General features: G+C 54.0%; 1 protein-coding gene across 1 annotated transcript; it reads left to right on the forward strand.

Annotated features, from left to right (window-relative positions):
• Positions 1–31: 31 nt before the first annotated feature.
• Positions 32–21,341, forward strand: LOC140900313 (uncharacterized). The gene is made up of 9 exons (XM_073317421.1): positions 32–276; positions 13,658–13,728; positions 15,286–15,348; positions 15,999–16,120; positions 16,511–16,609; positions 17,404–17,569; positions 19,442–19,506; positions 20,195–20,290; positions 20,805–21,341. Exons 2-9 carry the CDS (start codon positions 13,692–13,694, stop codon positions 21,063–21,065), a joined length of 909 nt encoding a protein of 302 aa, XP_073173522.1. The 5' UTR covers positions 32–276; positions 13,658–13,691; the 3' UTR covers positions 21,066–21,341.
• The last annotated feature ends 1,463 nt before the right edge of the window (positions 21,342–22,804 follow it).

Below are 22,804 nucleotides of genomic sequence, written 5' to 3' on the forward strand. Positions count from 1 at the left end.
AATATCAAGAATCTCTCATGCACACAGCTATTAGAGATCACAACTTCCAGTGTAATATCGGTGCTTCTCTGACGCTCCAGTTCTTTGAGCTGCTTGGTGGGATTGACTTTTTTTTAAAAACCACCCGTGAACATCCCAAGTTAAAGTGAGCACTAGGTCCACAGGACTCTGAACTGAGCCATGTGAATAAGACTCTTGTTTTCCCTTTCAGTCCTGGTTTCTATCCATGCAGTTACTGTAGGAGGAATTGGGCGCTAAGAAGCTGGTGAGCTACTGGTGAGTGGCACTGCAGGAAAATGAAGAGCAGCAGCAGGTAGTGTGAAAGGGAGTTTCCAGTTTTATCAGCATTCTTGAGTTTTTTCCCTCCCTTTCTTGATCAAAAACATGACAGCATCTGCTGCAATGGAGTGAGTGTCTGGAGGCTTCTGCACTTGAGGTGGTTAGGTGGTTCCCTTGACCTTGTCCTGCAAGAAAACAACCTCCAGCCTTCTTGTAGTATATTAACCACAGTAATGGCAGTGTGTGAGTCAAGTGTGTAGGTTCCTTTTTAGTCTTGCTGCTCCTGAACATCTAACATGAACTGTTGGGAAATGGAACATGCTGAATCTCTGCGTCGCGCTACATCTGTTTGGCTCAAAGCTGTGTTAGCATCAGCCCATTCCTGAGCACTGTGCTGTCAGAGTGCTGTAAAGCCGCTTGAACTGAGGAGGGAGATGCAGGAGGCTGGGCAGGGGTTTGCTTGGAGTGAATAATGTAAGGGGCGGAGGGGATGAGGCAGCTTTAACCTCTCCTGCAATGTGGAGAGCCCAGGTCAATAATTTGGTGGTCGAGTGTTTGTTTCAAACAGTGTATGTCCATGAGGAGAAAAAAGAAATCTCTCATCTAGCCCTCGGGGAGGGTAAGCAGAGGATGCAAGGGGGGGCGTAGTCTCTCCTTGATAAAGCGGCTTGCATCAGGTTGATTAAACTTGATTAAACCCCATGTTCAGTAAGGCTAACCCTGTGTCTGAACCTCTACATAGGGTTTTCCTTGGGGACTGGTGGTGTGTTTTTGTTGGGCAATTGCTGTCTGAGTATGGTAGCAGATTGAAATGAGGAAGACACAATAGAAGGTCCCAAACTAACCTCAATTCCTTGTTCCATTCCCAGAGAGCAAAGGTGGGTGTCAGTGTGACAGGCTGACAACACCCTGAAGAAACGTTATTGAATGAAGTTAAACCCTACTTAGGGTTAGTACCTTTGGGGATATTGTATTGGAAATGCAAATATTTATGTGTGATTGTGATTGGTGGGCACTTCTTTAGAAGGGAGAGGAAACTAATGTCCTCACCGGAAGGGATTGGGACATTCAGAGGTGTTTTACATGTGAAGTGGATTTCCTAGGAAATACCTTGGGGTGAGGGAACAGCACATTCTCCCCTCCAAGGTGAAGCTTTTGAAGATAAGGCCTGGGGAGAAGGATCCATTGTATGCTAATTACCTGCTACAGGGGTCTTTCGTCTGGAGTTTCCAGACCTGTATAAAGGGTAAACTGAACATGTTATTAGTGTGCTTGTTCTGAGCTGAGGCTGTGACCACAAAAAATTCCCTGTGTTAGGATTTGAAGGAGGACTTGGGGACATGTTAGGATTTAGGGGTGGAGGGACCCCGGTAAGCTTATTAGCATATGTGTGGGTTCTTTCACTGTTTGTATTGTTTCTCTGTATTGCTTAGGAATACAGTAGGGTTGCATAGAGAGACCCATGTGGCACTTGGAACTGTACCAATTACACTGTTGGCTGTCTCTGAAGAGAGAGGGGGCAGGTCTGTTTAGGAAGGAAATACAGGTACAGTGGCCCTGAACTGTGACAGTTGGCTCTGCAGTTTCTCTGGCAAAGTGGCATCATTATGCAAATATGCAATCTGCCAGCCAGTGTCAGTTCAGCAAGTCCCAGAATTATTCAGCAGAGGGCACCCCAGCCACTGTCTTGGAAGTTGATCCAGGCCAGTTGTCTCTAGCATGTAACTTGTGCAGTTTCATCACTCTGTTTATGGACTAGCCAGAATTCTCAAATTGATTTGAGAATTTCCTGCAGAAACTTGTAACTTTCTCCCCTACGTGCACAGCAGGCCTGTGTTTGAAGTTCCTGGTGTTAATTGGCTGCATGTGTGGTTTGGCTTGCTCTGGTACTTGGCTAGAATCTAGCTGCTGGATGAGGTAACAGTACAGTGCAGATCTCAAACCCTTATGCGAGGATGTAGTTTGAAAGCTGCTCTCAGTGAGTGCTCAGGCTTCACCATCCCTTGTAAAACTCTCATATTTGGGGAAAGGTCAGGCGGTTCAGCAGGCTTTGGAGCAGGTCTGAGCAAAGTCCCTCAGTTACACGGGGAAAAGGATTCTGTCCTAGAGGAAACTTGGAAACTGCAGGAGGAGGTGTGGTTAAGCCAGTGAGATGCCCCATGGTGTCTCATGCAATGAATATGCACAGCTTAACTTCCAGGTTATTTGGAACATGGTTGAATGGAGTAATACCCTAATCTCGGGTGCTAACCCCTCTTAAAATACATCCAGTATTGATCCTGAAACAGGAACCCTTAATATCTGTGTGTTTAATATGGAATGATGTGCTGCCCCCCCCTTGGGCCAATAGAAACAAAACTGGCAACATTGGCCTTCCTCTCTGATGCCGCAGTGTACGCAGCTGCCCCTGCTGTGTTGCTTTCCATTGAAACAGGGAGAATAGTCACATACTGTGCTTAAGAGAAACAGGCTTCACGCCAAGCTGAATGGGCAGCTCTGTTGCCTCCCAGCTCACAGCAGAATGAATGGCTGGAAAGGACCAAACCCATTTTGGATTACAGGGAACATGGCTAGAGTGGAGGGTCACACTCGATTTGGCACTGCCTGGCCTGATGGGCTGGATCAGTATGTGACAAACAGAGAAAGTTCATACTTCCGGGGGGGGGGGGGGGGGGGAGGAGGAGAGTCTCCCTGTAGGGGTGTCTCCATCAGGAAATGCCAGGACATGAGCTGCTGCTGTTTCCAGAGAGCTGAACCCCAGAGATGGCACCTCAGCCCATTCTCCCGCCAGTGTGCTTCTGCCCCCTAGCTTGGTGATACAAGCTGCCCTAGGGGGAAGTGCAGAGCAAGACTGTACCAGTGATTAGCTGCAGCCCAGTGCTCACAGGTGAGGCAGGACTATGGAGAATCACTATAGAGCATGTTCCTAGGAGGTGGGAGTACTGCTGTCCTGAGACAAGCAGATGGGGCTTGTATTCTACCCCTGCAGCAAGTACAGGGTTTCTCATGGGCTCCTATGCCTGCCAGGCACACTTGTTTGGCTCCCCGGTGGGCCGGCCTATATTCCACCCTGGTCCCGAGGCCTGCTGGGGATATCAGTTGGCAGCTCCTTCACGGGGCTGTGAGCACGGGCATGTACTTGGCGCGGTTCACCCCAATCCCGGACACCTGCCCTTTTGCAGCGTGAGGGAAACCCTGGCACACGTCTACCTGGAGTATGCCAGACTGCAGCCCCTATTCCGGCTCCTCACAAATATTTTGTTAAGATTTTGGTTGCACTTTTCCCCTCACCTCCTTATCTATGCACTCCCTGTCCGTGGCCCCACTAAGTCACGGGATCTCCTGGTCAACCTCCTCCTGGCCCTGGCTAAAGTGGCCACCTATAAAACCAGGAGGAGGAGGTTGGCCGATGGAGTCTCCTGTGACTGTGGGGCCTATTTCCGATCCTCCATCCGTTCACGCCTCCGGGCAGAGTTCCTCTGGGCGGTGTCCACTGACTCCCTTGATGCCTTCAAGGAGCAGTGGGTGCTGTCCAGGGTTCTCTGCTCCGTGTCCCCGTCTGGTTCCCTTCTTTTGACCCTTTGACCGCACTCCTGTCCCTGTTGTTCATTAGTTGTCCCCCGTAATTATTTGGTTTTCCAGGTCCTGTGGACCCCCCTCTTAGGCTGGGGGGGGATCCTTTAGCAGTGGACGGGCTTCGCTCACTTCCTGGATCCTAATAAGACACTTGTTTGACTCATTTTGCTATGTTAAAATCCCAGTGACCAGAGCTCCCTAGGCTGAGCAGGTCTGGGAAGAAAGGGAGTGAGTAATCAAGGCTAATTGGGTCTGGCTGGGCAGGTTGATTACTGTAATTACTCCAGCCCTGTTCCTGGCTCTGAAGGGACAGTGAAATCTAGTGAAGGTGTTCTCCCACGTTGGGGTGGACAGGCATCGGAGATGGCTGCAGATGAACTGGGAAAGAGGCAACAGCCCCTGTGCTCAGATCCTAGCGGTAGCTGAGCTGGGGCAAGGGTAGTTTCTGATGGAGGGCAGGCTGGAGCAGGTGAGAGAGCAGTCCCTGTGTGGACTTTGCTGCAGTCCCTTCGTGTCAAAGCAGCAGAACCCTGGATAACAGCACGAGGTTTGTATCCAGCAGGGAAAGTCCCGCACGTCACATGCCAAGGGCAGAGGAAAATACCAGCTTTAGCCAAGCGTCTCTTGGTAACACACACAATGGCACTGCAATCCCTCTGAGGGGATGGGGACTGAGCGCAGAGCTGGGTCACAAATTCTAATCCTAGCTGTGTCCCGGACTCGCAGTGACCATCAGTGATCGGGGACAGGGCAGCCCTGCCTCCTGCGGGCTTGGGAGTGGTATGGGGATTTCATCAAGCGCTTAATAGCATTTTAGAATCAGATGGCAAGAGCCAAGGTACAAGAATCTCCTTCACAGGCTCTGCTTCACCGCTCCGTATTCCATTCCTAGCCTTCAGCGCTACGACCGAGTCCTGCTTGCCCTTGGGCTGGCTGCAGAACCATTTTGCCAAGGCAGCTGAAAGAATCTGAGTCCGAAATCTCACAGGCTCAGAGTACTAGGAACAGCGGCCCCTATGGGATGGCTCAAGCTACTGCAGCAAAGACCTTCCCATTCCCCAAAGAACCTTGGATTAAAGCAATTGGGCTCATCTGCACCCATCCCCCTCCAGCTCCAGAGTAGGGAACAGGTAACCTAATAGCATATGCACCTAGGACAGTGATTAATGGTTGTCAGGACAACCTCTCTTGCCTCTTCTGCCCTGGCAGTGTGTACAAAGGCTGGAGCTGGCTGGGGACTGGTGAAAAAGGATCGGCTGAGCAGACATTTTTGGATCAGACAGTTGCTATGAGCAGAAAGCCAAAAATTGTTCCCAGTACTCCCCGCTCTGCTGATGGTTACATTCAGCAGTGCATGTGGGAGGCGTCCCCAGGGGCTGCCCCTGATAATGGCACCTGGTCTCCAGTGAACGAAGATATTTAAACTTCTGGGTTTTATGAGAAATGCAGCCGTGCTCTGTTGTCCCTAAGCCTCTGACTGCCAGAAGTCGGGAGTGGGGGACAGAGGGTGGATCACTCCGTAATTGCCCTGTTCTGTTCATTCCCTCTGAAGCATCTGGCAGAGGCCACTGTTGGAACATAGGATACTGGGATAGATGGACCATTGGTCTGACCCACTGTGGCCGTTCTTATATTGTACAAGCCCTGGAGAGCTCCATGCACTGGGTGGGGAGGCAGGCAGATGGAAGTGGGGAGAGCCAGCTGGGGCCACCAGTTAGTCTCCTTGGATGAGAAGTCCCCAGCCCCACTCTAGAACGAGCCCTGGGAGAACTGCACCTGCTAAGCCCTTGGGGGTGCCTTTTAGCTCCTCTGCAATGTGTCCTCTGAGAGAACATGCGACCGGATGTGAGTGAGTCTGTGGGCCTGGCTGTGGGTCAGAGGGTGAGCTCTTCGGAGCAGGGCCTGATGTCTGGCTGTGTTGTCCGCACTAAATCCTAGAATCATGGTCGCGTAGGTGCCTCTTACTAGCCCTCTTTGCTCAGGACTGAGTGCCCAAGGAAGCTGAATCTGTCCCTAGAGCCCCCTGGCAGGTGTGGAGGACTCCCCAGTTCCGTGGGTGCTCTGACAGTGGATTCCCAAGTGCAAGGAATTTGAAGTGTCGCCATGAGGAGTCGTCTATGTGACTGGCCTGTCCATAACTGAGAGGTTGTAGCTGGGTGAGAAGATTGCTTGTTACAGGCCAAGCGAGGCTGTATTAACCTGTGTAGGTGCTGGAAATAGCCAGGGGCTGGCTATTTTCCAGGGCAGGTTACCTTGCCTTGGCACTGAGCATGGGGGGTTGGGAGCCAGCCTGCCTGCCCAGCCTAGTCTCTTTGCCCCATATGGAAAAGTGCAACATTTGGCACAGTGATGTTCTTTCGTAGCCCCCGTCTTGTTCCCTCTGACTCCGCGGAGGGGGGATGGAGTCGGAGGCAGGAGAAGTGGTGGTTTAATGAGATCTGTATTTAATAGATGGCAAACTGGCCGCTCCTCTTGCACCATGCTCTGTGCATGTGGCAGGGTGGATCCCGTAATGCCCGTTACTGTTGGCAGGGAAGTAAAGCTGTCTGTGCGGGGACCCGTGAAGTGTATGCGGAACCTTCCCTGCCTCCCTCGCTCTCCTGTTGACTGCTGGGGCCTTGGGGTGGAGGGAGACAGAGCTCACTTACTGGCTGTGCTACCTGTCTGAGAGACAGGGAATCGGCCCTGACCCTTCCCCACCTGCAGCCCCTCAGGAGTTTTGCTGTCACACAGGTTGGCTCGTGAGCTGTCCACGTTCAGAAACTTCCTTTCTCGCTGGTTAATGCAGCCCACAGCTGTGCCTGTCTCCCTCCACTGGACCCCGCAGCTCTCTGCATCCCTGGGAGCGGCAGGTAACGAACACCTCTCACTGGCTAATGGTTTGAGCCACTCTTCCTGGGCGGGGAGGTGGGGCTGCTTGCCAGCCACCAGAGTGAAGCACCTGTGCTGCGTGCACCTCGGGCAGTAATTGTTGCCGAGCACAGGCACCCCGCTCCGGCTCCCTGCAGGGCGATCACGGCTGCGGAGAGCAGACAGGCAGGGTGAGTTGATGCAATGTGCTGTCCTTCCCCTGCCCTGCCTTGCGGGGAAGCCCCCTTTTTCAGGTGGTTTGACCTGACCCTTACTCTTTGTAATCTCTCCTGGAGCTGGGTGTGGCTGTGAGGAAGGAGACTTCCAGCACCTCTGTGTGTTATTCAGGGGCGGCTGGTCTTTTGGTAAGAGCCTATGGGGAAGCAGGGACCAAAGCTGTCAAAACCCCACCAGGCTTCCTCACTGGAGCTCGCTGTGCAGCCCCAGAGTGCCAGAGATCCTCTGGGTGCATTGCCGTATATCAGGAAGATGGCCCCAGGACTTTGACTGACTCTGCTCCTAACAGAGCTCGGCTCAGCATGAGCCCAGAGCTGATTTCTAGCTTGCTCCCTTCCTTCAGAAAGGTTAATCTGATCGCTCCCTGCTCTCCTCCTGAAGTGAGCTCCAGCCTCCACCCTGGAATGGCCCAGATCTGCTGCCCTGGTCCAGATGCAAGAGCTGCTGGATTCTGCCTTGTTTCAAAGGCTGAGGATGGTGTAGGAAGGGGGACCTCACCCGGTATTGGCTTCCATCTCATTCATACTGGACAAGTGGCTGCAGTCTGGGCTAGCTGGAGTGGATGTTTCTGACTACCCTGAGGCAGTTCTGCCAACCCTAACTGCTCAAAAAGGATGAGCCAGGCCTTCACAATCAAGAGCTTTTAAAAAAAAATTGGGTTCTTTTTATTTTTGTCTGGTCTTTGAGCCTGTAGGAGTCGTAGCTTCAGCTTCTTTCTCAGGCAGGAGGGCTAGACATTTACTGTAAATGAAAGCTGAGATCCTCATGTAATCACTGGACTCCAGGAGCTGGGGGTTTATAAGAAATGCCAAATACAGCCAGACTCCTGATAAAACTGTAACCAGTGGCAACAGGCTTGCCTGGTTCCCTAGAAGCTGGGGGTGACCCCTTCCTGCTATGAGTGGGGGCAGGGTGGAAACAACCAGCAAGACTTGTAATAAATAAATAAATAATTTTCAGTAGAAAATCTCGTGCTAGGCTCCCTGCAATCAGCGTAGGGAAACCATCCCCTTCCCATAGAACCAGCTGTGGCTCCAAGGTGTGCTCCAAGGAGTGAGCTGGCAGTAGGAGGGTGATGGTTTTGTTCCACACACACACCTGGTGGGAAGGAGTTAGGCATCTGGATATGTTCTAAGGTGATCCCTGAAGGGCTGCTTGATGGGGCCCCTTGGGTGCCACCTCCCCAGAATGCACTGAGTGACGGTGCTGGGAATCTGCTTCAGCACCTCCAGATAATAAACCAGTTCTGCCCACAAGAGCTGCCGTCCTACATCAGACCAATGGGCCTGTGTAGCCTCACTGATCCAGTGCACCGGGCCCCGTATCCCTGCCTCGCTGGATCTGACCGATGGTCGCTCGATTTGGTATCTGGCCATGTCACGGTGGATTGGGCCAGCTGGGCTGGCTTTGTCGCTCCAGCACCGCTGCAGTGATTATAACGAGACTCCTGTCCAATGAGCAGAGGGAGTAGAAATGTGTCTGCACGTGTTCCTTGGGTGGCTTTTGGGAACCCAGCCTGTTACAACCTTTATCTGGGCATCATTGCACAGAGGCCAGAGGTGCTTTTGTGTGTAAACTGGTCGTTCCATGCCAGGCCCACGTGTCTGGCCAGTGTTGCTCTCTCAGCAGCAACGATTCCTGCACTGGGTTGCCTCTCTGAGCAGCCTGCAGCCGGAGCTGCCCATGCAGAGGTGGCACCCTTAAAATCATTGGCCTGGAAATGCTTGGCTTGGACACGCCAGGGCAGTGGGAGACAGCTTCTCTTTGTGCCCGTCGCTGAGAAGGGGAATGCAGAAGGGATGTTACCGTTTACCATGGTGTCAGTCCAATGTACTCCCCTTTCGGCAGCACAGTACAGCTCTTTACAATCCAAAGTGTTTCCCTCCCTTCAGTGGAGCCTCTTTTCGCTGTGAATGTTCCAGAACTACCAGGCCCAATGCCCTGCTCTTTGCTAAACCCCAAGGGGCCATGAAGGGTGTGTTTGGAAATGCCCATTTTTCTTGCTAGTATTGTCCATTGTCCATTCAAGGTGAAAATCCCCGTGTGCAGGGGACTGGCAAAAGGCCTATGTGCCCCTGACATCCCACCTGAGCCTTCTGCATGGGGCAAGTGGGAATATCAGTCAGTGAGCTGGAGCTAAAGCCAGCCTGTCATGGTCTGCCTGTACCTGGTTCCCTTAGCCTCTGGGCTAGTGCTGTCACCTAATGAATTCTGCACCGTTCTCTCCAGGAGGGGCTCTCAGTGGGGCAACAAAACGGGAAGGGCCAGAATGGGACTCAGCAGGTTTAACTGAACTAATGTCCTGCGAGCTGGGCATAAGGCCGTCTTTCGGATGAGAAGTAAACTGGGGCCATGGCCCCTTGTGGCCAGCATAGAGCCTCTGGTTTGGTTTGGTAGCTGATATTTTACCGATGTCCTAAAACTGGGGCCCAAGGGTCAGTTACGGGAGCTTTAAATCAGGTTTGCAGACTAGTGAAAGATGAAGCTGTTGTGTCAGAGATGAGGTCTCGTATGTGTGCTCAGTGGTTGTTACCTTCGCTCCGGTCTGCTTTGCGTGGCACAAGACCTCCCATCAGCCCATCCACCAGGAAAGCGGCCTTGGCAGTTGGAGAAAGGTGAAAAGTAAAGTAAGCTATTCAGGAGAGAGGGGGAGAATTATGCTGCTGATTCTGTTGGTCCATAGGGTTGAAGGGAACCCAGATGCAAGCCCAGTGTGTTCCATAACTCAACTGATGCTGTAACAAATGGCAAGATCTGCCCTCTCCTGTCTTCAAGCTCACTGGAACTTTTCCTGGGAGTTGGGGCATGTAAATCCCAGTGTCCTAGCAAACTGCAGACCGGATACTTACTTGCTGTTCATGTAACTCCCCTCTTCTGCAGTTTCACGTAGATGAGGGAGGCACTTGTCTTCCCTTGCTGCCCTGGACTCTTGTGTTGCTATTTGCTGTGAAATGTATCTCAGAGCTGGTTGCACTTTAAAGATGGGTGAAGTGATTCCTCTAGGGAGAGCTCTTAGCAACTCTGGGTTTTTTCAAGTACTCACTCTAGAAGGATTCATCTCTGCCCAAAGAGAAGTGTGATGGGGCGACTGTTCCCTAATGCAGGGTTCAGAGAGTTGAGTCTGCGTGCGGAGTGCAGGATCAGAGTTGACATTTCACCAGCCCCTTCCTTTCCTGTGTGGGAGCCATTAACACTGTAGTTATAGGCTCACTCATTCCTGGCAGAGAGGCCCCTCTTTCCCAGCTGTTCACGTCTTTATTTTGAATAGAAGAAGCTAATTGCTGCCCGATGCCTATCAGCACAGTAACCCATAGGCGTTGCCCACCGGGTCTGTTTGCAGCTTTACGAATTACCTATGAGACTCAAGCAAACACAATGTCGCTATATCAACCAAGCTGCACGGGGGCTCCCATGTGTGTTTACTTTGTTCTGAGCCCCTGGACGACGGTGCTGGCTGGTTGCTATGGCAGCCTTGATGAGTTTGGGGAGCCTTACGGGAAACAAAATGATGGTTGTGCCAGATTTGAGGTTAGACTCCAGATCTGAGCCTGCATCCTTTCCAGTGCTGCGTCTGCTAGGCCCTAATATTGCTCAGCTGAACAATCTCTGTCATCACCACATTCCTAAATCGCCAACATGATACCCGATCCCCCCGGATTTGCACAATACACTGTGCAGCTCCCCTAGCTGCAGTGTGACAGAGGACAAGAATCTGCACTGAGAGACCCCAGGGTTTATCTAGTCCCAACTCCTGCTCTTCCTTCCATGTAGCCCAGCCTCTGAGGTTAAAAGCAGAGCGTGGCTCTGTTGCTGGACGACAGTGTCCAGGAATGCCCACCCAGTGGTGTTAGTAGGGGGGAAAGGGGCTAGGTCATTAGCCCAGAGATGGAGGAGCCCCCCTGGCCACACAAGAAGAGAATGCAGCATGGGCCACCTGAGTGCAAGCTCCTGGCAGGGAGCCCCCCACCTCTGCGGCTGCGGGAAGTGGGGAGGAGGTGGTGGCCGCGAGTGAGGGAACCGCCTTGCCGGCCCCAGGCAGGTCTGTCCCGCTGGCCTGGAGGCAGCCATACCTGTAGCTTAGGGCCATGTGGTTCTCCCTGGGACGAGCCGGCGGGAGCGCCCCTGGCCTGTGCGCTCTGCGGATGTTAACATGGTGCCGCGGGGCTGCGGACGCTGAGGGGAGCTCTGGGACGTGGGCAGATTCTCTGACCGTCCGCCCCAGCGGAGCGCTGCTCCCTGAGGCCCGTTTCTGCTCTTGTTGACTTGCTGCGGCTGCCACGGTGACTGGAAGGGCCCCGGTTGCTGCACCTGAGCAGGGTGGTGGCAGGGGCATTTCCTGCAGTTCTGCCCCTCGGCTCAGAAACCAGCGAGGGGGACGAGGGCCCCTGGGTGAAGCGGAAGCAGCAGCGTGAGAGCTGCACCAGCAGCCACAGGTGGGGGCAGGGACAGCTTGAGCCCACTGGGGAAGCCGAATTAAGTTCCCAGGCTCAGCAAAGGGAGAGCGGAGCTGGGTGCAGAGCTAGGGGCGAGGGCGAAGGTGAGCCGGGCGAACTGAGTTGAGCTGCCTGTTCTTGCTTAGTCTGCCTGCATGTTTCTGGGAACACCTCTGTCACGCTGGATCAGGTTGGAGCCTCCTGCGAAAGGGAGAGTTGCCCCTCTGATGTGGCAGTGTGGGACTTGCGTCTCCCAGGAGGGCTGATCGGGAAGCTGGACTAGCCCTAAACATGTCTGGTGAAATGAAGAAAGGGCAGAACTCCCGGCGTGAGCCGTGCCAGAATCATCCAGAGAGGGGTGGGGAGCTCTGGGTTTGAGGGCCTGGTCGAAAGTGCACCTTGGAGAATAGCTATAGTGGAGTGATGAATCGGAGGCCTCCTGGGTCTCTGGCTGAATTTCTGATTCCTGTCTGCTACCTGCCCATGGCTGAGCCGTCCTTGTGCGGATACTGGTGAACAGTGAGCACTGGGCCCCGCCATTCTAGCAGTGTGAACTCTGAGGCCTGACCGACACTAAAAAGCTACAGAACTCAGAGATGTGAAAATCACACTCCTGAGAGCCGCAGCCATGCAGACCTAACCCCCGGTATCCACGCAGCTAGGTCCATGGAAGGGTGTGACTGTTGACTCAGCTGCCATTTACAGCAACAGAATCGCGGAAGCCCCCTGATCGCTGTAAGAAGCATCTGTGCTATAGCAGCCTGGTTGCCGTGCCATGGCTGTAGTGTGGACATGGGCTGGGTTAACCAGGGTTCGCTCTGCAAGTCGCACGGTTTTGTTTTTGTTCCCTGGGGTGACACTCCCAACTAGCCAGCACTGTGAATTGTGACTGTGTGTAGCCCTCCTATGGGTGGGTCTTATTTATCTCTGGTAGATACCCCAGGGCCAGGGCTCTGCTTCTCTGGCAGCCACTGCCATGGGAGCTCTCCGGTATTGCTAAAGCTGCCTCTCTGACCAGACTGCAGCCCCAAACTGTCCCCGGAAGCACCTCCGTGTATCTGAATGTAGGACTCAGGTTGTGATCAGGGCAAAGCTGGCTCCTCAAGCTCCCTGCTGAGCTGGGCTGCAGGAGCAGTTTGTGCTGGCTCCTGGGGACAATGGAGCCGAGGGGCCGGCAAGGGGCACTTCCATTTGGAACCTGAGCCCAGGTGGGAAGGTGCAGCAGGGCTGCCCAGCCAGCTCGCTCTCCCGTGCCCCCTGCAGGCAGGGAGCTTCTGCTCTGCTCCCCGGGTGGAGCTGCATCACTGAGGGAGGCACTGACCCTACTTCCAGCTGCAAATACCCTGGTGTAGCCACAGGTGCAGCGTAATCCACACCAAGCGGCGAAGCCCCCTGGCTCCAGCAGCCGTTCTGTGCGCAGGCTGGAGAGCGCAGCCGTGGCAGGTCTAGTGGGAACAGGAAGCTCTTTCTGAACGAGATCAGATGCTGCCCGTTTGGCTTAGGCCTCCTTGCGGCGTTAGCCTGATGTTAAACTTGTGCCCCTATGTCTGTCTTGGGCACGCTGCAGACGTGACACTCTCAGTGTGGAGCTGCTGGAGGGGGCAGGGGGCTTTGGCTGCTGACCCAGGCTAGGCGCCATGGCAGGGCTGGGAGGCAGTTTAAGATGGTGAGCGAGCCGGAGGACTGGCGAAATGACGCAGTGAAAGAACGCCCCGTGCTGACACTGGCATGTCGTTCGGTTCAGAGGCAAAGTCAATTGAGATAAGGAGGCTGTTAACCTGGAATGAGGCCTCTGAGAGGTGTCACTGGACTGTGCAACGCACTCGCCATGTGGGGCAGGCTCAGGAGTGCAATGTCAAAGGAGAGCTTGGTTCTCCCACATGACGCTCTGGCGAGTGGTGGGACAGCAGGTGCTGGACCCTGCTGGAGATAATGAGGCCCATGAGGAGAGCTGACCACAAGACAACTGAGAGGCCAGACCTGCGCTTCACTGGCCCAAATTCCTTCGTGTTCTAAACACACGACCTGGGGAATTTCCACGGGGGAAGGACCACTGCCAGTCTTGGAGAGTTTCTGAAATTTGACAAGGTCCTGAGATGCTCTGAATTGCCCTCTCAGGAAAGTATAAACGGGAATGCCGCTGGCCTCGGAGCCTTATGGCTCGCAGGGAGCTGCAGCTGGTCGGTCCGGAACAGTTTGTCTCGTGGGTGCAGTACGTTCGCAGTTGGGTCCCACGGCAGTGAGCTGCAGCTCTTACTCTGTCTTCCCTTCCCTGCCCCCAGGGTTCTGTTGGTGTGAGCGCCTCCCTGGCTGAAGATGGCAAGTTGGGAATGCCGGGTTGCTCCAGGCCGAGGTAAGCGACTTCATTTCAGGAGCAAAGTGTCAGTGACGATCCCAGCCTGTTAAAAGCAAACCTGCTAAATGATCAAATATTCCTCCCCTGCCCCCTCAGACGCCTGCCTTCAGGCTGCTTTGGCCGCTCGGTAGCTGGCGCTGGAACTACTAACGAGCCAAACCCAGTCTCCCCACAGGGCATGTGGCCCGCAGTGCAAATGGGAGGAATAAGGCAGCGTGGAAGCCGAATTGCCTCCAAGGGGCGTTCTTGGGGGGGAGATGAAAGCACAGGGCGTACCTCCTGCGGAGTTGGCACTAGTGTTGTCCCAGACCAGTGGCCTCCGCGTGTGGTCAGCGGCCCAGGTACTGCGCAAAGCCTCTGGCCATGTGATTTAAGCTACAGTCCCAGCCTGCTGTTCCCGCACCCTGGGACAGCGGGTGCCCCACACGCAGCCGCCGTGTGCACGCTCCCGTGTGACGATGTGGGCGTGCCGGGGTGAGCTCCACTGACGCACTGTGGCGGGAGCAGCTGTCAGTGGGGGTGTGACTGCCAGGGAGCTCGGCGACAGCAGGCAGCTCCCCGAGTGCTGTGGGAGAGGCTCTGCTACCAGAGCACCCTCGCATCACAGGACCAGGCAGCCCCGCCTCCTGCCCTGGTAACTCAGCAGTGCGACGAGGGGTCATCTGCTGTGCTGAAGATTTGTGATGCTCTGCCATGCTGGCACCTCTGCTCTCCAGGCTGTGCCCAGGCTGGTGAGAGCTGCTTCCTCTGGCCTCTCAAAGGGCCCACAAATAACATCCTCTCATGGCTCAGCTGGGTCCTTACAGTTCTAGACAATGGCTGTGTCGTGTGGCATGAGGAATGGCAGGGTATTCACTCCCCTTGCCTGCACAGTGCACTCCCCCTGGGAATCGATGGCCCAGGGCTGCATCCTGCTCAGTTACTAGAAGCAGACGCTGCTGCCTTGGTGACATTTCCTGTAAACGGTGCGATGCCTACAGCTCACCCCTGCAGTGAATACAGCCTTGCTGTTCTGTGTCTGTGACATGCTCCCGCTGCCCTCCACAGGGCATTTGTCTGGGACTGGGGCTATCCTGGAGGTGTCAGTCCTGGATTCAGGGAGCCCTTCACGCTGCCTTGACAAGTGATTAATTAGTCTTCTTATTGAGCAAAAATAGTGAATTAGGAAGAGAGCCGTCCAAGGACAGTCAGTTCTAAGGGGTTTGTGCAAGAGGAGGGAGTTTGGCTCTCCAGCTAAAGCTGCTGTCTCCAGGCCATGGTCAGGGTCCTGCAGCATTTCCTGCTCGCTCCCGCTGTGCCTGCTGACTCCAAAGGGTGAGCCCCCCACCCCCCATGCACAGGGCCCCATGCAAACTCCTCTGGGTAGGAGAGAGGTGCCTCCCAGACACCCCCTTCTGTCAGGACTTTTAAAGCCGGTGACTCAAAATGACTTGGCCTTGGAGCCCAAGTGTGAGAACACTGACACTTCCCTAGTGCAGCGTATTCTGCAGTTGAGTAACTCTGGCAGCAGGTGTTACAAGCTCAGCACTGTGCAATCTCCTCTCTCTGTTCCAGGCTTCCTCCTGCTCTGCATTTTGACTCTGCATCTTAGCTCTTGGAATCCTCTTGAATCAGCAGGTGAGGTGCAGGCTGGCCAATGGGGAGAACTCTAGGTGCCTTTTGAGGAAACTGCTTTAGAGGTGGTTTTGTTTGGACGCTTGCCCCGCCCTGTCCGAGATGCGTATGGTGGGGGCAAAAGGGAAACCACACATAGGAAAAATCTCAGCGTTTCTGATTTGTGTGCCAAGCTCTTCTCTCCATGCAGCTGCTAGAGCTCCAGGAAACCCAGATTTAACCTGCCTCCCCAGCTACCAGCCTGTTCCCTTCTGATGCAGATCTAATTCTAGGAAAGACTTCTTCTTAGGCAAAGCGTCACTGGTGAGCAGGGTTATGGGGCCAGGCTCACCCCTTCAGTGGAGGTCCCAGCGGTGAGGGAGGAACTGTAAAATCAGCCATGGGTTTATCGCTGATGCTAGTAGTCATGCAATGGAGTGTTGTCCACACGTCATCTCTGGCTCCCCAGACACTCACATTTAGAGTATTTCCCCTCTGGTACCTTCCATATCCCACACATGATTTCCCTGCCGATTTCTGTACAGCCCCTCAGGCAGCATGCTATGCAAGGGCAGGGCTGCAGCTTCTCTGGACACCTAGCTCTCAACTTGTTATGAGCACAAGATACGTTTCCCTCCTGATGACTTATCACTTGGAAACCTTCTACCTTCCAGAGACGAGCCCTCCTCCTGCCGTGTCTTTCTTCGATACCACCCCCTCTGTTCCAGAGACTTCCCCTATTTCCAGCACATGTATGGTCTCCAACTACTCTGCTAATGGGACAGAAGACACACCTGTAAGGAAACTGCCTTCGGTCAAATAGTGTCCAGGGTTTCTGCCAGGAGCCCAAAGGGGCGGGAGGGGTGTGAGTGGGGAGGCGAGAGAAGAGCAGAGTTCCTTTGCGGCTCTGCTGGGAGGGCAGGAGCTCCTGGGGGTGGCTGATAAGAAGCTATCCTAGCTGACAATTAAGGCTTCCCCCAAAGCTGGATTTCTTGGTGCTGCATGAGCCCACAGATTCCATCCTAGGGTAGCTGAGCAGACGCTCCCAGAGGCAGTGAGTGATCTGCAAGGCCAGAGCAAATGACAGCCAAGAGGAGCTCTGCTGGGTGCATTGCCAGCGTGGGGCTGCCATGGGCAGGTCTGTAGTGAGAGAGGTGCCCTCGGAGTGTGTGTGCTCTTCCCTCAGATCACCTGCCAGAGTTTTCAGTGCTCTGGAGAGAGATGCTACGAGGAGGAAGCTTATGCCAATGACACCGCGACCTGCCACAATGAGTCTCACTGTGAGGTAGGGGAGTTCTCCGGGTGGGCACTGTGCCAGTCACCTCTGCTGCTCCCTGCATGAGTGAGCTGCTCGCATTAACGCCCTGGGTGCAGCACTCCTAGACCCTGGGAGAGCATCCTGTCTGATGTCTCAGCTCTGCCTGCGGGAGGGGAGGGAGATCATAGAAGCTTCCCAAGCCCTGGGTTGCTGTGATGTGTTTTGGAGGCAGGGGAGGAGGATGCAAAGTGAGTCACAATATTTCCCTTCCTCGCCAGCCTATTGCCTGGTAACCCCAGAGCTTATAAACCTGTGCCCAGCTCCTGTTCTTGTCCTTTTGCACAGTCTGTCACTTATTCCTGCTCTGACTGTTTTTTGTCACGCTCTCTCCTAACCCTGGTTTGTGGTTTGTCCATCCCCTCCCCATCCCCATCCTTTCCTCCTTAACTCCATCCTGTCTCCTATGTTCTTAAACCTGCCCTTTGCTTAGTGCTCGCAGGAGCAGCCTGGTGTCTCCCATGACCTGCTCCCTGGGATAGACCTAGCTGGCCTTAGAGCTTGCCAATTTTTCCTTGCTGTCAGCCATCTGTCAGCTGTATCACGGTGTGTCCCCCTGGCTCCAGCATGCCCAGAGCAATCCCTGGTGCAGTTTTTCAGGCTGTTCTCAGTGGCATGGGGGAGTGCAGAGATGAGCCCACCCCACACCATGAGCTCTGTGGCTCTGCCAGCCACCGCCCCCTAAACCAGTGCTGGGTGTGTGGGCCAAGTGTGGCTGTCAGCATCTCGAGTACATGGCTCTGGCTCTTCCCTTGTCCCTGCAGCTCTATCGTCTCAACAGCACAAACTACACAGCCAAGTGCAGCAGCGAGTGTGGGAGCGGGAACGGCACCGAGATGTGTGTGACCAACGGCAGCGTGAGCATGAGCAAGTGCATCCTGGAGTGCTGCAACTCATCCCAGTGCCTGCAACTCAATGCCACCACCTACGGTAACCCGCCTGCTGGGAACAGCCCGGCCCACTGGCCACCTGCACTGGGCTTCTCACTCCGAGCAAGAGACTTTGTTTCCCTGCAGCAAATAGAAGGGTTCATTCTATTGCACATGGCCAGAGACTGACGTGTGTTGTCTCTCACGTAGGGCCCTACCTGCATTGTGGCTTTTGTTTCTCTAAGGCAGAAGGAGAAGGGCTGGAATGGTGGGGTGGGCCTGGGGCACCTGCCACCTGAGTGGAGGAGTGGGTTTATTTTGTACTCTCACCATCTTCCCCTGCCCTTTGGCTGATGCATGGCAGCGATCACGGCCCTCTGCTGGATTGTCAGATCTGCTCTCATGAAAGTCATAGGCTCTGTGCTGCTAACAACTAAGGGAGCTTCACCTTGAGTGCTGGGTTCTGTGCATGTGGTGCGGGATCAGAGTCTATCCCTGCGGGGCTCTGAAGCCCATAGGGGCCGTAGAGTAGCTGAAGTTCCTACGTGACAGCAGTCTCCATCCAACACATTTTTCTGGAGACAAGCCACAACAGCAGAGGCATCTAGACCCTCCGCTTCCAAAGAGAGCCATGGGTAGCAGGGATGGGTGCCTGTCCCTCCCATGCGTAGAACCCATCCAGGCCATAGAGTCTGGCTCAGGAGCTGGCTCTGGTGCTTGTGGGGGTTTGGACTCCCGACGGCTCTGGTTCGGCCAGAGGGATTCCGTAGGAAGGCCTCTTGCAGGATAACTAACTGAATTACGATCGCTCGCGAAGGCCAGGCACCGGATTCCTAGGAGCACTGTAGCTCTCTGATGGTGCTTTCTCTGGAAAAGCCATCCTGCAATGTCTTAGCAGGAAAGCCTGATACCCACAGGCTGTAGGGTCTCGCAGCCCTGGTGGAGTGGGCAGAGCTGTCGTGGTGGCTCACCTGCATGCACTTGGGGTTTCTCTTACTGCTGCCTCCTCTAGCTGCATCACAGTCGCCCATTCGCCCCCTCGAGAGCCTCCCACGTATCCTGATTTCCCTCATTCCATCCCACAGGGGTAAACAAACTAGTTCTCTCTTCTTCCACTGTCGGGATCATGCAGCACTTCCTGCTTCTACGTTCTTCTCAGGCCCGCAAGCTGGGTGAATTCCAGGTCTCCTTCCTGGGAGTGGCTCCGCTCTGCTGGGTCCTGGGGGGCACGCAGGCCCATAGCTGGACTTAGCCACCTGTTCAGATTCCCATTAGGAGTGTGATTGGCTCACTCAGCCACTCCCCAGACCACTCACTGCCATTGTGCCAAGGTGAAACTAGTGACCAAATGATCACTAACTAAACTGTGGAACTCGCTGTCAAAAGATGTCAGAGTCCAAAAATGTGACAAGACTTTTTCTCAAAGGATTAGACACTTCTCTGGATGATGAAAACATCCACAGTTCCATTAGCTGGGGCAAAAAATAGAAGGGCTTGGAGCAGGGAACAATCCTTACTGGAGGAAGAAATAATCTGCCTACAAGGGACATTTCACAGATGTCCATTGTGGGGGTTTCTTGAATTTGTCTCCAAGGTGCTGTCAGACCAGATACTGGGCTAGATAGACGCCTGGCCTGCCCTGGCAGTTCCTAGGCACCAAACACACCTGAGCTTTGGTAGGGAGAGCAGGGGTTGGGGAGAAGTAACAGATGTGGTTCACATTCTGGAATGAGGCTGCTGAATACCTGTCTCCTGTATTGAAGTGCACTAATGTAAATCCCCATGTTAAAATGACTCTAGCGGCTTCCACTGGGGCGTGTCAGTCTCTGGCCGTGTTCTGGATTCTAGACCTGGGTCCCAAGGCTACATGGATATGCAGAGTAGCAGGAAGGCATGGCTCTGTCTCACCAGTCTCCTTTCGTGTCTCTTTCAGGTGACTTGCCGCCCACCACCACTCCAGCTCCCACAACTACCACCATGAAGCCCCCTCCCAGGAATGTAAGTATTGCCTCCAGCATGATCAGACTGCAGAGCTGTGTAGGCATGCACCAGTGGGAATCCTACGCTGAGCAGCGTTGCCATGAACTGTTACGCACACTCTCTCTCTCTCTCTCTCTCTCTCTCTCTCCTCCCCTCCAACCCCCTCAAACTGCCATGCATTACCCCCATAACAGGACCCTTTCATCTCAGTCCTCTGATGCATGGAAGAGATTCCCAGATGATGGCTGGGAGTTTGCTTATCTCCATGGAACCCTGCAGAGCCCCCTCCATGAGGGTGGAGGCAGAGGAGGGTTTGGCACTTGCCAGCTAGGGTGCAATTTTAGTGAAGTTTGGGTGTTGGGAGTTGATTTTTCTTTGATCTTTCTGTATTTGGAGTGTCAGTGAATGTTGTAAAATGTGGCTGCCAGCCCCTGAAAGGTGGTCTTGTTAATGAAGATTTGGGCTTGCTGGAACTGCCTGTACAGTGCCAGTCACTGCCCAACAGCCACCTGGCTCTTGGAGGGCAATCTGCTGATCCTGGGGTCCCTGGGACCACTTGCTTTCCCTGTGTGACTTTTAGCTCCTCACACAAGTGTCTCATAATGACCAGGCAAAAGGAAAGTGACTCAAATGTCAGACCTTGTTGTGGTAGCTCTGCTCTCTGGAGTGGTGGGTGTTCACAGTGCTTTTCGTGGCTGTCTTGTAGGGGAAAGTGTGCACAACCTTCTCCTGTAAGGGAGCTGGATGCTTCAAAGGCCAGAAGTCTGTTGCTGAATGCATCGTTGGATACAACTTCTGTGAGGTACTGGACTTGTTTGGCAATTCTTTAACAACCCTGAGCTGTGCCTCTTAACTAGAGTTGTGAATGGAGCAGGACTGAAGGGCTCCAGGCCAGGTCTCCGCTCCGTCTGACATTGCTCCATCAGTGCTGCCGTTTCACAGCTGGTGCTGGGCTCTTGTCAGCACTTGCAGCATAGAGATGTTTGTGGATCTTGTGCCATCCTGACAGCTCTGGAGTCAGAGCAGCTAAAGCAGAGTCATCGACAGCAAACTTCCCTGGGACAAACACCTGGGGCAGGGAGTAGTTGAGTCTCTGTGGTTCTCTTTGTCCTTGACCTCTTGGAGATTCCAACAAGCGCCTCAACTAGGGTAGTGATATGGGCACTGCAGCTTTTGTTAAAGCTGACTCTGTGCATCCTCTGCCTCTGAACCAGGAGGATGGGCCTGGGGGTTTGAGTTGGTCCCATTAACAAGAATGCAAGAACCCAGAGGGGTGCTAAAGCCCAAGACTGCTAATGTCTGTCTCCTTCCTGCAGATGAAGAAGACTGGCTCAAATTACGTGGCTGGATGTAGCAAAGTCTGCAAGACCGCCAGCCCAGTCTGTGCCAGAGGAGCAGCAGCCCTCTGTTACCAGGAATGCTGCCAAGCTACCCCTAAAACTAGCTGCCTGAAACTGGATGGCAACGTGCACTTCAATGGCGCTGGGCAGGTGGCTCTGGCCCCACTCCTGAAACTCCTGGCCTGTGGTGTGGGTCTTGTCATGCATTACAGTCTCTCCACTTTCCTTCAGGGTTAAGCAATGACCCTCTGAGCTCCGTAGGCTGACTAGGGAAGGATTCGGGGGCATACACTATATTGGCTAAAACTGGCACAAGATCTAGGGTTTCTGTACCTCTTAAATTCAGCTAAGGCTGGCTAGAAAATTCCATCTATTGAATCAGCATCACAGGAAGGGAGGTCGCTGGAAACCGCAGGCCTTCTCCTCTCTGTGTGGACCTGGCTAGCCCCACGGAAGTTAGTGGCTAGCACCCATGGGTGTTTGTGAAATACAGACCCCAGTGAGTGCAGCTGACTGAACCAGTAGGGTGTGTCTACGCTGCAGTAAAACACCACTGCTGGCCCCTGTCAGATGACTCCAAGACCTGGGAGGTGGGAGGGTCCTAGAGCCTGGGCTTCAGCCTAAGCCCAGTCTCTACACTGAATTTTACAGTCCCACACCTTGAGTCCCACGAGCCTGAGTCAGCTGACACGGACCAGCCACAGGTGTCCTACTACAGTGTAAACAGACCCTTAGTCTCTCCCATGTGGATTCTCCAATTTGATCCAGGGGAGGGTGGAAACTAGTGGCCATGGGGATGGATGTGGGGCTCCCGAACCTGGGGAGAGGGGAGGCATTGTGCCACATGCTTCCTTCTAGCCACAGGAGTGATGTCAGCTGCTCGCTGGACTGACTCCTGGGTGCGCTGTCTGTGCAGAACGGATTAGGAGCTGGCTAGCTGCTGAGGGGCAGCCCACAGTGAACCCCCTTCCCTTCTGAGCACCAGCACCTCTTCCTGACTCTTGGGGGTGGAGAGGGCAAGCTCCAGCCACTAGGGGACTCTGTGAATTACTCTGCCACCGTTCACGCCTCTTGTTTGTATGTAAAGCAGCTGTCTGTGTAGCAGGGACGGTGTCCGAGTGAAATCACAGTCCTCTGCTGCACACACACCCCAGCCCTCCCCCATGGAAGGAAAACACTGTAATGGGAGTATCCGAGCAGGGAGAGCTTTCCATTATGCTAAGGTGCCTCTGCTAACCAAGGGAACATGCTGCTAGAGGGGGCAAGGCAGGACTTGGGGCTGGTCTACACTGGGCGCTTACACTGGCATAGCTACGTCTCTCAGGGATGTGAAAAACACCTCTGGGAGACGTAGCTCTGCCGACTTAACCCCTGTGTAGAAAATGCTAGGTCGATGGAAGAGTCCTTCCCTCAACCATAACTGCTGTCTCTCGGGGAGGTGGAGAACCCCTCCCGTTGGCATAGCTAGTGTCTGCACTGAAGTGCTACAGTGGAGCTGCTGCAGTTCAAGTGTAGACACACCCTTGGGTTCCTAACCCAAGAGCTGCCTAGCCAGTAAACCAACTGGCCTGAGCTGTTGGCTGAAATCATTGGCATCTTCCTAACGGCCAAGTTTGTAGAACCTCCTGTCATAACATCTCCTGAGGCTAGGCCAGTCTCCCAGCATCCTGGTAAACGCTGCCCCACATCAGGGACTAATCAATGGCCCCGCTGACCCCTGAAGGTAGTAGTTCCCCAGTTCCCCTAGCTGTACGTATTCACCACCCTCCATAGGCCAGAGAGCACAAGTCTGACCTTAACTTGGTCTGAGGTGGCAGCCGCGCTGCTGACAGTCACTGGCCCAGCTGACTTGAATGTTGGCTGGTATTAGTGTATCTGATTCTTTGATTGATTGAAGTTAGCTCGTAGGAGTAGTTCTGAATAGCAATAGGTTGCTGTTTCCAAGTTCCATACACGACCTCTAAGCCTTATTTTAA

The sequence above is a fragment of the Lepidochelys kempii genome, chromosome 19 (genome assembly GCF_965140285.1).
Source record: "Lepidochelys kempii isolate rLepKem1 chromosome 19, rLepKem1.hap1, whole genome shotgun sequence".
NCBI lineage: Eukaryota > Metazoa > Chordata > Testudines > Cheloniidae > Lepidochelys > Lepidochelys kempii.